General features: G+C 44.0%; 1 protein-coding gene across 2 annotated transcripts in view; it reads left to right on the forward strand.

The window, feature by feature from the left end:
- RHOBTB1 (Rho related BTB domain containing 1) overlaps positions 1 to 8,035 on the forward strand; it is a 90,763-nt gene extending 82,728 nt beyond the window's left edge. For both annotated transcript variants that reach the window (XM_054983527.1, XM_054983528.1), the window contains exons 10-11: positions 423 to 528; positions 6,871 to 8,035. In XM_054983527.1, coding sequence (XP_054839502.1) covers positions 423 to 528; positions 6,871 to 7,040 — 276 coding nt within the window. In that variant the 3' untranslated portion in view covers positions 7,041 to 8,035. The remainder of the gene's footprint in view (positions 1 to 422; positions 529 to 6,870) is intronic.
- Positions 8,036 to 10,510: the final 2,475 nt, after the last annotated feature.

The following is a 10,510-nucleotide window of genomic DNA, read 5'->3' on the forward strand; positions in this document are numbered from 1 at the left end:
TGCAGCACTGCTGCTACAAGATGCAAACATGGTTGGATACCCCATACATCCTTTAATATAGAGACCTGGCCTTGGAGTGGGACTTCCACTTGTCTTCCATGTAAGCTCTTTATTGTAGTTACCAAGCCTATTTAGCCGTTATCCAACCCCTCAATAAATTTTTGAGTGAGTCAGTCTACAATCATGGTTCAGAGCACTAGATCAAAAAGAAGGCTTTCCTGAGCAAATGCCAGTAACTCCCTTGCGCTGAATGTAGTATTTTATTTGTGGTGTTGTCAGACTTCTTCATGTCAGAAGACATCCCAGGATCGAGCCGCTCATATGGCTTAATCCTGGGATAATTCATGCATTAAATACCAGAATTGTTCTGAAAGGCAACTGTTAACGCCACAAAACCTTGACTCTTTTCCCTTCTTTTCCAGTTCCACAACGCTAACCAGCTAGCAGCTTGGTGCTTGCACTATATCTGCACCAACTACAACAGTGTTTGTTCCAAATTCCGCAAGGAAATCAAAACGAAATCTCCTGGTAAGGCCCCTTGGCAAACTTTTCTTCATCCATCTTCCCAACTTTTCTACGCTTTATCTTTTCAATGTGTGTGTGTAAAAACAAATACTTTGCAAAATTAAGTTAAATTGCATGTAAGCTTGTGATTAGAATGTTGGACTAGATTCTGGGAGACTCAAATTCAGATCCCCATTTTGCCATGAAAGCTCTCTCAATGGCCTTTGGCCGGTTGCATATTCTCAGCCTAGCCTACCTCACGGGGGGTGGTTGTGAGAATAAAATGGAAGAAAGAAGAATGATGTAAACTACCGTAAGTTTCCATTGGAGAGAAAGGTAGGGTATAAAATAAATATGTATGATTTTGAGGGTTTTTTTCCTTTTCCATTCAACCTTTTTAAAATAATTTGGTCCTTTTGCCAAGGATTCGGAAAAGCAAGGAGCAACAGGAAGGGAACATAGAACTGAATAGAGTTACCATCTTGTAATCTGCTCAGTCCCCCAGATTAGTTGGAGACAGGGGAACTGTGGCTCTTCCCACCAATTCTCTCCCTTACCTTGTTCTTCCTTTGCACCTATTTTGTGGTACAACTAAAATCTTGGTTACCACAGCAGATGAGAAAAGGAGGCAGGCAACAGGAGCAGGGAGGAAGCAGGCAGGAGAAGAAAAAGCTTCCTTTCTTCCGCTGCGTCATGGGATTTAAAAATGTAGATCAGTTGTTTATTCTATGGGCAGAAGGGCAGATAAACAAAGCTTTCAAGGTCCCAGAGCACCACAGTGTCAGTCCTGATTTCAGGAAGCCACACTCAAAGCTCTGTTTTGGTTTGTTTGTTTTTATGGTCTTCAGCCTGTGTGGCAAACTTGTCTTCACATCATTTTGGCAATGCTCTGTATTTTAGGCATACTGTTGCACAGGATAATCTCCGGGGAGAAGGGGCATTATCTTTAAAAGTAATCCTGGATAATTTAATACTAGCTAAATTGATCATCGTTGAATTCAAAATGGACTGTAGGAAATAAGTCAGAGATGGTGGGTAGGTTTAAGAAATGAAAAACACGTGTGAACTTGAGAATCTTCTCGGTATATTTATAGTTAGATGGTGGTATGAACTTTTCTTATGGCATCTCAGACCTGTTCCGATTTTATAGATTAGTGAGGCTGTAGAAGAATGCCTACCCATCCTTGCCCTGTCCAAGGCATGTCTGTCTCTGGACTTCTTTTGCCCCCACCCAGTAGATACGGCATCAGAATCTTTGGGTGATGGCCCATAAAGTGAAGCTCCATGCAGGCAACAAGGAAGAGGTTCCACTGAGTGATGGAAAAGGTTAATTGTTTGGGGAGGGGGGGGACATCTTGCCTATTGCACATTTGTTTTCTTCCTATTTGCAGGCATTAAAGACCTGGTCATGGCTCGAGGCGTCAGCCAGAGGGCTGTTTTAGCTTGTGGCCAGAGTGATCTACCAACTAAAATGAGAACATGCTCAGAATGTAGTTTTCTGCTTTTTGTATTGCTTGGCTAATTGTTTGATCTAAATTAGGTATTTTTTGTATGCCAATTTGGGTCCAACTGGAGAGAAAAACAGGGTTAAAAGTTATCTAAATAAATAAATATCTAAATATTAAAGTGGCATAGGCATGCTTAAACCTAATAATCCATTATCTTTAAGATCTGGGGGTTAGAGTTTATTTCTTTATTTTTTAAAATTGTTTTAATTTAATCTCAGAGTTGAAAGAGACCACCAGGATCATCTATTTTAACCTCCTGTCAACACAGGAACCCCAGCTAGAACATTCCTGACAAGTAGATACCCAGTTAATACTTAAAAACTTCCAACTATGAAGAATCAACTACCTTTAAAGGGAGCCTGTCGAACTCACTGCCTCATCAGAAAATTCTTCTTCAGATTTAAAAAAAAACCCTCAATTGCAGTAGTTTGTCTCCATTGAGTCCTAGTCCTGTTATCCAATACCGCTGAGGAAATACCTGCCCCATCACCCACATGGCAACACTTCAGGTATTGGAAGGTGGCAATCATAGCACCTTGCAAAAATCCCTTCTCCAGTGTAGATATTCCCAACTCCTTCAACCTCTCCTCATAGGACATGGACTCCAACCCTCTTTCCAGCTTTGTTGTCTTACACTGGACTCTTTCCAGCTTATCAATGTCCTTCCTAAAATGTGGTGCCCAAAACTGAATACAGTACTCTAGGTACAATCTAACTAAGGCAGTATACAGTAGCACAAATACCTCACATGATCTCAACGCCATGTTTCTGCCAACACAACCTAAAATCCCATTAGCATTCTTTACTGCCTCATTATAAGAGCCCCGTGGCACAGAGTGGTAAGCGGCAGTACTGCAGCCCAAGCTCTGCTCATGACCTGAGTTCAATCCCGGCGGAAGCCAGGTTCAGGTAGCCGGCTCAAGGTTGACTCAGCCTTCCATCCTTCCAAGGTCGGTAAATTAGTACCCAGTTTCCTGGGGGTGTAAAGTGTAGATGACTGGGGAAGGCAATGGCAAACCACCCCCTAAAAAGTCTGCCAAAAAAACGTCGTAATGCGACATCCCCCCATGGGGTAGTAATGAGTCGGGGCTTGCACAGGGGACTACCTTTACCTTTATACTGCCTCATCACACTGCTGTCTTGTATTAACCTTATGGTCCACTAGTACTCTCAAATCCTTTTCACAGTTGGTATTGCCCAGCCAGGTTTTGCCCCTCCAGTAGTCATGTGACTTATTTCTATTACCCAAGTGCAACACTTTACACTTGTCCCTATTAAACATTTTATTTACCTGGGCCCAATCCTCCATCTTATTCCTATCTTCCAAGGTATTAGCTACCCCACCCAGTTTGGTGTCATCCACAAACTTTGTTAGCACGTTTTGTACTCTTTCATCTAAGTCATTTTACTTCATGTTTATGCTGTCTTTCTCCAGTGGGGGACCCAAAGCAGCTTACTTCGTTCTCTGTCCTCCATTTTATCCTCACAACAACCCTGTGAGGTATGCTAGGCTGCGAGTGTGTGACTGGCCCAAGCTCATCTAGCAAGCTTCCATGGCAGAGTGAGGATTCAAACTTGGGTCTCCTAGATCCTAATCCAACATTTGAACCACTATACCACATTGGTTCTCAAATAAATTTGTCTACATGCATTGGAGTCTACATAGATACCCATAGCTTGCATAGAGACAATGTGGCTGGCATGATGAGAACTGAACACTCTCTACATCTCATCTAGTCCTTTGCTTGAGTGAATTCTGACTGAGCCTGAGAATACTGACAGGGTGCTTGGAGAGGAGTCATATATCGCTTTTCTATGGAGATGCAGCAGTCAGGAATAAGAGCCAAGCCAGAGCGGAAGCTTGATTACTTGAACATATTATGTAGATCTTCCCAGCTAGAAGAGGAGCCAGCTGCACTCTCCAACATAATGAATTGGGTTCAATAAAACATGTATTTTAAAAGAATAAAGTTAGAGGGAAACTACACGAGATGCCCGGCTGCATGTCGGGTCCCGCAAGGTTCCCTGGGTAGTGTAGTCTTACGAAGAACAGCTGCTCGATGTGGTTCTTCACTGGGGAATCTCTCTCTCTTGCAAAAAGCCTCGGCTTGGGTTTTCTTCTGGGAGCTTAGAGGAGGAGGGGTGCGTAACAGGAAGCAAGAAATCCAGGACAGCTTTTTGCAAGAGAGAGAGAGAGTCTGTGATGTGATTCTCCACCAGAGAGAAGAGCAATGAGGAGGATTCTCTCTCTTTCTGTCTTGCAAAAAGCCTGGATTTCCTGCCTCTTGTTATGCTCCCTGCCCCCGAGCTCCCAGAAGAAAACCTGAGCTGAGTGGCTTTTTGCAAGAGAGCAACAGAGAATCCCTCACATCGTTCTTCCTCTGGCAGAGAATCGCATCGAACAGTTGTTTTTTGTAAGACTACACTACCCAGAGAACCTTGCGGGACCTGACTCATGAAGAACACATGTCTGGCATCTAATGTAGTTTGGCTCTTAAAATGGCAGCATATAAGGTACAAGCATGTTGAAGCGTATTTTCCTCCCAAGTTCAGCTTCCCCTTCTTTGTCCTCCTAGCATGTATCAAAAATCTGAAAGTCTTACTGTCAAGGTAAGCCTTGACTCCTAGCATTAGCTTCAAGCAATTAGCCATAAATAATAGTTTCACAGCTTGTTGATGCTGTGGTTGTGTCCGGGGATGAGCTGTCCACACCCCTGAAACTTAACGCAGCCACAACACCCAGCGCCTGCAAAAGGCATACCACCGCCGCAGTGGGTAGAGAGCGGCGGGATGCCGGTACCCAGGGGAGCCACAGATGGGCAAGAAGGCAGCCAGCAGACTCCAGGAAACTCAGGAGCAGCCACAGACAAGCCCCAGACCCCTCCCCGGCCGCAAGGCACCGAAGGGCAAAGCACATGCTCGAACAGCCAAGTAGGCAGGCAGGAGATCCTCCTGTCCATGCATACACTGGGAGGGGTCAACAAGCCAGGTGTCAAGCCCATAGAAATGACACCTGCCCCGGGGATCTGTCTAGCCACACAGACACCCGTGGAGAAGCAGCTGCCAGGCCGCCTTGCCTGGAAAGGCCCTGCCAGCCCCATCCTCCAAGTAGGGAATAGGGGGAAAGGGAGAGGCTGGAGCTGGGGAGAGACACCTGGAAGCCTCCCCAGCTGGCCCAGATCAGGAGCGATCAGCCCAGGAGAGGAAGGGTGGAGAGCAGAGCAGGAAGCCCTATGTAAGCAGACTCAGTAGGGAGCCAGAGGTGGAGAGTGTAGGAGTGGATGGTTAGGGAGGGAGAGGGAGAGGGGAGGAGGAAGAAGGAGATACGTAGCAAGGAGCAGAGGAGGGAGTGGAGGCGAGTGGGCCCAGAAGTGGCTGAGAGGGTGCGAGGGTGATGTATACCCCCCTCCTTCCACTAGACGGGACCCTACGCAGAACCTGGGCGCCTCTGGGACTATCCCCTCAGCAGCTCAGGCGCCGGGCGCTGCTGGACCCGTGGTAGAACATGACAGGTTGATACTACCTTTCACAAACTTCCACTGGCACCTCTGTAGTGAGCCTTCCTGAAAAAAATCAAATCTTGCCACCGTTATCCACACTTTGGAAGAATATTCAGAAATGTCAATTGGTTCAACAGGCAGTGGCCAGTATATTAACAGGGGTTCACGAGTTGTATCACATCTTTGCCAGTATATAAAATCTTTAATAGCTGCCACCTACCAGTTTATTTCTGGGCACCATTCAGAATGTCGGTTCTTACGTAAAGGCCAAAATGCTTTAGAACCAGGCTGTCTGAAAGAGTGCCTGCTTCTCTGTGGACCTGCCCATCTCCTATGAGGCCCTGACCTTTTCCCGTCATGGCACTCAGGCTTTAGAATACCTTCCCATATGCACTTATCTGCTGTGTATTCCTATAAGTGCTTTCTGTATCATCTATTTGTCTGAGCTCTTCAACTGCAGCTATTAGTTTCTATTTTGTTATGATAGATCATTGTATATTGTAATGTATTGTTTTTTATTTGGGTTGTAAACCACCTCGGAGGCTTGGGTTGGAAAGAAAGGGGAAGGATAGAAGTGTTTAAAGAAACAAATACATTATTACTTTATTTCCTATAGAATATATTATCACTGCAGATTTAGAATTTCATCTCTGAATGTCTACTCTAGGGCATTTTGGCATTGTACAATCCCACCCCACCCCCAAAGTTTGTAAACACCTATCAGTATCTTCTTAGCTGAGAACACAAAGGCTACATGAATCCATGTGTAATATTCCAAATTTAGTACCATGAGGAAACTTGGCAAAGGAAAGCAGAAGTTCTTTAGAAATACTGCTTGAGATTTTAGATTCTGCACTCTTGGGAAGAAAACAGCTACGGATTGCTGCTTTTCTTAAATACCTGGATGCCGAGAAAGTAGAGTAAAGGTTTCCATTTGTTTGCGAGATTTTCAGTGTAATGCTGTGCAGAGTTACTCGAGTCTAAGCCCATTGAAGTCAATGAGCTTAGACTGGAGTAACTCTCCTTAGAATTGCATTTGTTTGTCTTTAAGTTTTGGAAGTCATTCATTTATGGGTCTCTTTTTCTTTTCTTTTTTTCCTCAAAACTTAAAGACAAACTTCCAAAACTTAAAGACAAACAAATGCAATTCTAAGGAGAGTTACTCCAGTCTAAGCTCATTGACTTCAATGGGCTTTGACTCGAGTAACTCTGCACAGCATTACACTGAAAATCTCGCAAATAAATGGAAACTTTTACTTTCTCAGCATCCAGGTATTTAAGAAAAGCAGCAGTCCATAGTTTTGGAAGTCATTAGTTTATGGATCTCTTTTTCTTCTCTTTTTTTTTTTCCAATGCAGACAATCAGGAATATTTTGAGAGACATCGCTGGCCTCCTGTATGGTATCTTAAGGAAGAAGATCATTACCAGCGGGTCAGAAGGGAAAGAGAAAAGGAAGACATTGCACTGAACAAGCATCATTCAAAACGCAAGTGGTGCTTCTGGAATTCCTCCACAGCTGTTGCCTGAAAGGAAAGGAAGCTATCAAGAGCGTGACTCAAAGGAAACCCACTGCTTTAACAGAAGTCTTATTAGAAAAGAGGCCAGTGCGAACCATTCTTGTGCCAAGTGCCATTGAAATAAATGGGAGTTGCCCAGTGTATCTTCCACTCATATCAGTGGACCTTCCACAGGGGAAGTTCCTGGCTGATGGTTGGTCGAGGCGCTGGTTCTTATTCCACCTGTGTGCATTTATCATCCATAAGGTCAGAAAGCACAAGCTCACCAGAAGCGAGTGAGAAACAGCTCCTTAAAATTTCAACTTTTACGATATTTTTAGTTAATAAGCTAAAATAACTTGTAAACAAGTACCACATTTCTTTTTTTTAAAAAAAAAAATGCAAAAACAACCAATCCAGCATTGTTCCAATCTCCCGAGTGGGAAAGTATTTTTATACAGTTTTTTTGTGTGTGCGTGTGTGTGTGAGTGTAAAGGTCTTTAACCAAAATTTCTGAGTCCTTTTCTTTCACAGACCACAAAGTAACAAAGTAAGTCTTTAATTTAGATTGTTTCGGTTGTGTGTTCTTCTCCCCGCCCCCTCTGCAAGCACAGTGAAATATGAATAATATCTTGAAGGAGCTTCTCTGGTAGAAATTGCCAACCGAGCAACAAACTGACTTTGCTAGGCAACTATTTCTTTTTCTCTTCAAAAGCTGTGTATTCATAACAATTAGAGCCTTCTTTTTTTCCAACTGAAGTAAGGGGATACCACAAGATCCAATAACAAAGATGTTATCCAGTCAAAAATCTTCATTTAGGTGAAGAATATGAAGTATAATTTATCTCTGCCACAGCATTGTTGGAATGTGCATTTCCAGGGTTCGCCATGTAAGGGTAGAAATTGCAACAGCCATGTGAAATTTTATAACTCCTTTTTATGTATTCCTGGGCTTTAAAATGTCTATTTTCAAGAGGATCATTTTCTGGAAAAAATCAGAAGAGCTTATTAAATGAATGTCTCTAATTATTGCAAATTTCCTAATTCTAAAAAGTAGCATTTTAAGTTGTTTGGATTATTTCTTGTACATTGTCTGTGCTTGTTTTTTAAAGAAGGCGCTCCAGAACATTGGTAAACTTTTTTGCTTAATTGTGAGTGTCCGCATCTTAAAGGGCTGCTGAAATAAGCTGATCCCTCCCGTTTTCAGCATTTCGCTATCAAAAAGCAACAGTCCAAATTGCATTGCAACGTTTTGCTGGCTCAGTTCCAGAAGAGAAGCGAAATCAGCCATGGGTCAACTCTTGCTTTGTATGAGGATTCCACATGCATCCCAGCATGTATAAACACACTTAACCACAGGAATTGATACCTTTGCATGTAGAGTTTATATGCAAGTGAATCTCATTTATACATGAGCAACCCTCACAGATAGGGTTGCCAGCCTCCAGGTAATGGCTGGAGATCTCCCGGAATTACAACTGGTCTCCAGGGCACAGAGATCAATTCACCTGGAGAAAATGGCTACTTTGGGGGCTGGACTCTATGGAATTATGCCATGGCAAGGTCCTTTCCCTCCCCAAACCCCACTTTCTCCAGGTTTCATCCTCCAGATCTCCAGGAATTTCCCAACTTGGAGCTGGCAACCCTACTCACAGAGGCAAATGCTTCTCTCATGGCTGCTTTCACTTTGGGGTGTAAGAGGTTATTTGAGTCGGTAAAATGTTGTTACAGAGCACAGGGATTTATACGCCACCAGCCACACAGAATGCTTACCTGGGTAAGCATGTTACTTTCCATTTCCATCAAGTCTTTTATTTCCAGTCCAGGTTTACAAGTATTTTGTAGTCCTTAAATATGCCGAACTTGGTAGCAGCACTTGGGATGGAAGGAGGTTGTCTGGCTTGAACAGGGGAGATTGAAGCCCCCCTTCTCAGCGCAAGCCACCACCAAAGCCCTTTCCTACCAAGCAACACCATTGGGACAGAATAAGGCTGGCTGGCTGGAGGGGGCGAGAGTGAAGCCCCCCTCCCAAGTTAGCAGAGCCCTTTCCTCATGAGGAGCAGCACTCCAGAGTTTAACTCAGGACAGGTATAGTGGAAGGGATTAATTACTACAAATCTGAGACAAGAATTTGGTTTATTTTAGAAAAAAAGGATACTTTGAGTGTGTATATGGGTTTATTACAAGCAGGTCTCAGCTGTTTCCTTTTGCTCACAAAGGCCTTTATAAATGTGGACTGTACAACAGGTCAGCATTCATCAGAGTAAATCCATGCCACAGACCACAAGAAGTATTGGCTTATATACATACTCAAAATTGAACATGTTAATATGTTTTTCTTGGAGGGAGGAGGAAACCTTCTTTCCTCCATACTTTTGAATTCATTGTCACAACCAAGGTTACCACCGTGGCAATATTTATACCTCTAGTCCTGCCTCTGCCGGCAGCCATTTTGTCCTTTCCCTCACCACCCTCTGTCAGAATTGCAAATGTGCTTACAGGCCCAAAAAGGCTGGGGACCCCTGGCACCTTGATAAAAGGCTATTTAAACAGCTATGTGATAGTGTTCAGTTTATGCAGTGTTGGATGAGACTGGGTTTAGACGTTTTTATCCCTGCTCTGAATGCTTCTTTATAGTGAAAATCCACCAACCAACCAACCCCGCCCCCCCGGCAAATGCTGTATCAACATATTATGAGTTTCCCCCATTTCCCTCACCTTTGGGGAAGGGAAAACCAGCATTGTGATGATTTCACATTACACTGTGTTACAGCTTATTACAGGGCAGGAGCAAGTGGATAATTGCCACAAAGCCGTTGCTGTGGTAATGTCTGGACCAGCCCACACTTTTGTTACAGAAAATGGTTGCTCAGCAGAGTATATTGTACTTGGTCCACTCTATACAATAGAGACAAAAGCGGCTTGTCCATCCATGCTGTATACAAGTCTCCTATCAGATGTGTCCACCACAGCAGCGCCCATTGTATTGATTTTGATGGTTCTCTTTCCAGCAGCCATGTCAGCATAGATGGGGGAAAGAACTGTCTCTTTTTTTATTATTTTAGACAGTGGTGATTTCAAAGACCATTGCTGAGGTCAGGAATGGCTGAATAGTGAAAGCCATCCAACTTTCCAAAATAATTCAGGTTCTGGGGGGCAGATGCTATTCCAGAGATGGTAGAATCTCTGCTTAGAAAGAGAGATTCTGCCATTGCTGACATGCAGGGCTTTTTTTCAGCTGGAACGGAGTTCCGGCGCCGCTTGAAAATGGTCACATGGCTGGTGGCCACGCCCCCTGATCTCCAGACAGAGGGGAGTTTAGATTGCCCTCCGCGCCGCTCGGCGGCGCGGAGGGCAGTCTAAACTCCCCTCTGTCTGGAGATCAGGGGGTGTGGCCACCAGCCATGTGACCATTTTCTCCGAGGGCAACCCACTGAGTTCCACCACCTTTTTTACCAGAAAAAAGCCCTGCTGACATGCCTGTGTAAATAGAATTCCAGA

Source organism: Eublepharis macularius, chromosome 6 (assembly GCF_028583425.1).
Source record: "Eublepharis macularius isolate TG4126 chromosome 6, MPM_Emac_v1.0, whole genome shotgun sequence".
In the NCBI taxonomy this organism is placed as follows: Eukaryota; Metazoa; Chordata; class Lepidosauria; order Squamata; family Eublepharidae; genus Eublepharis; species Eublepharis macularius.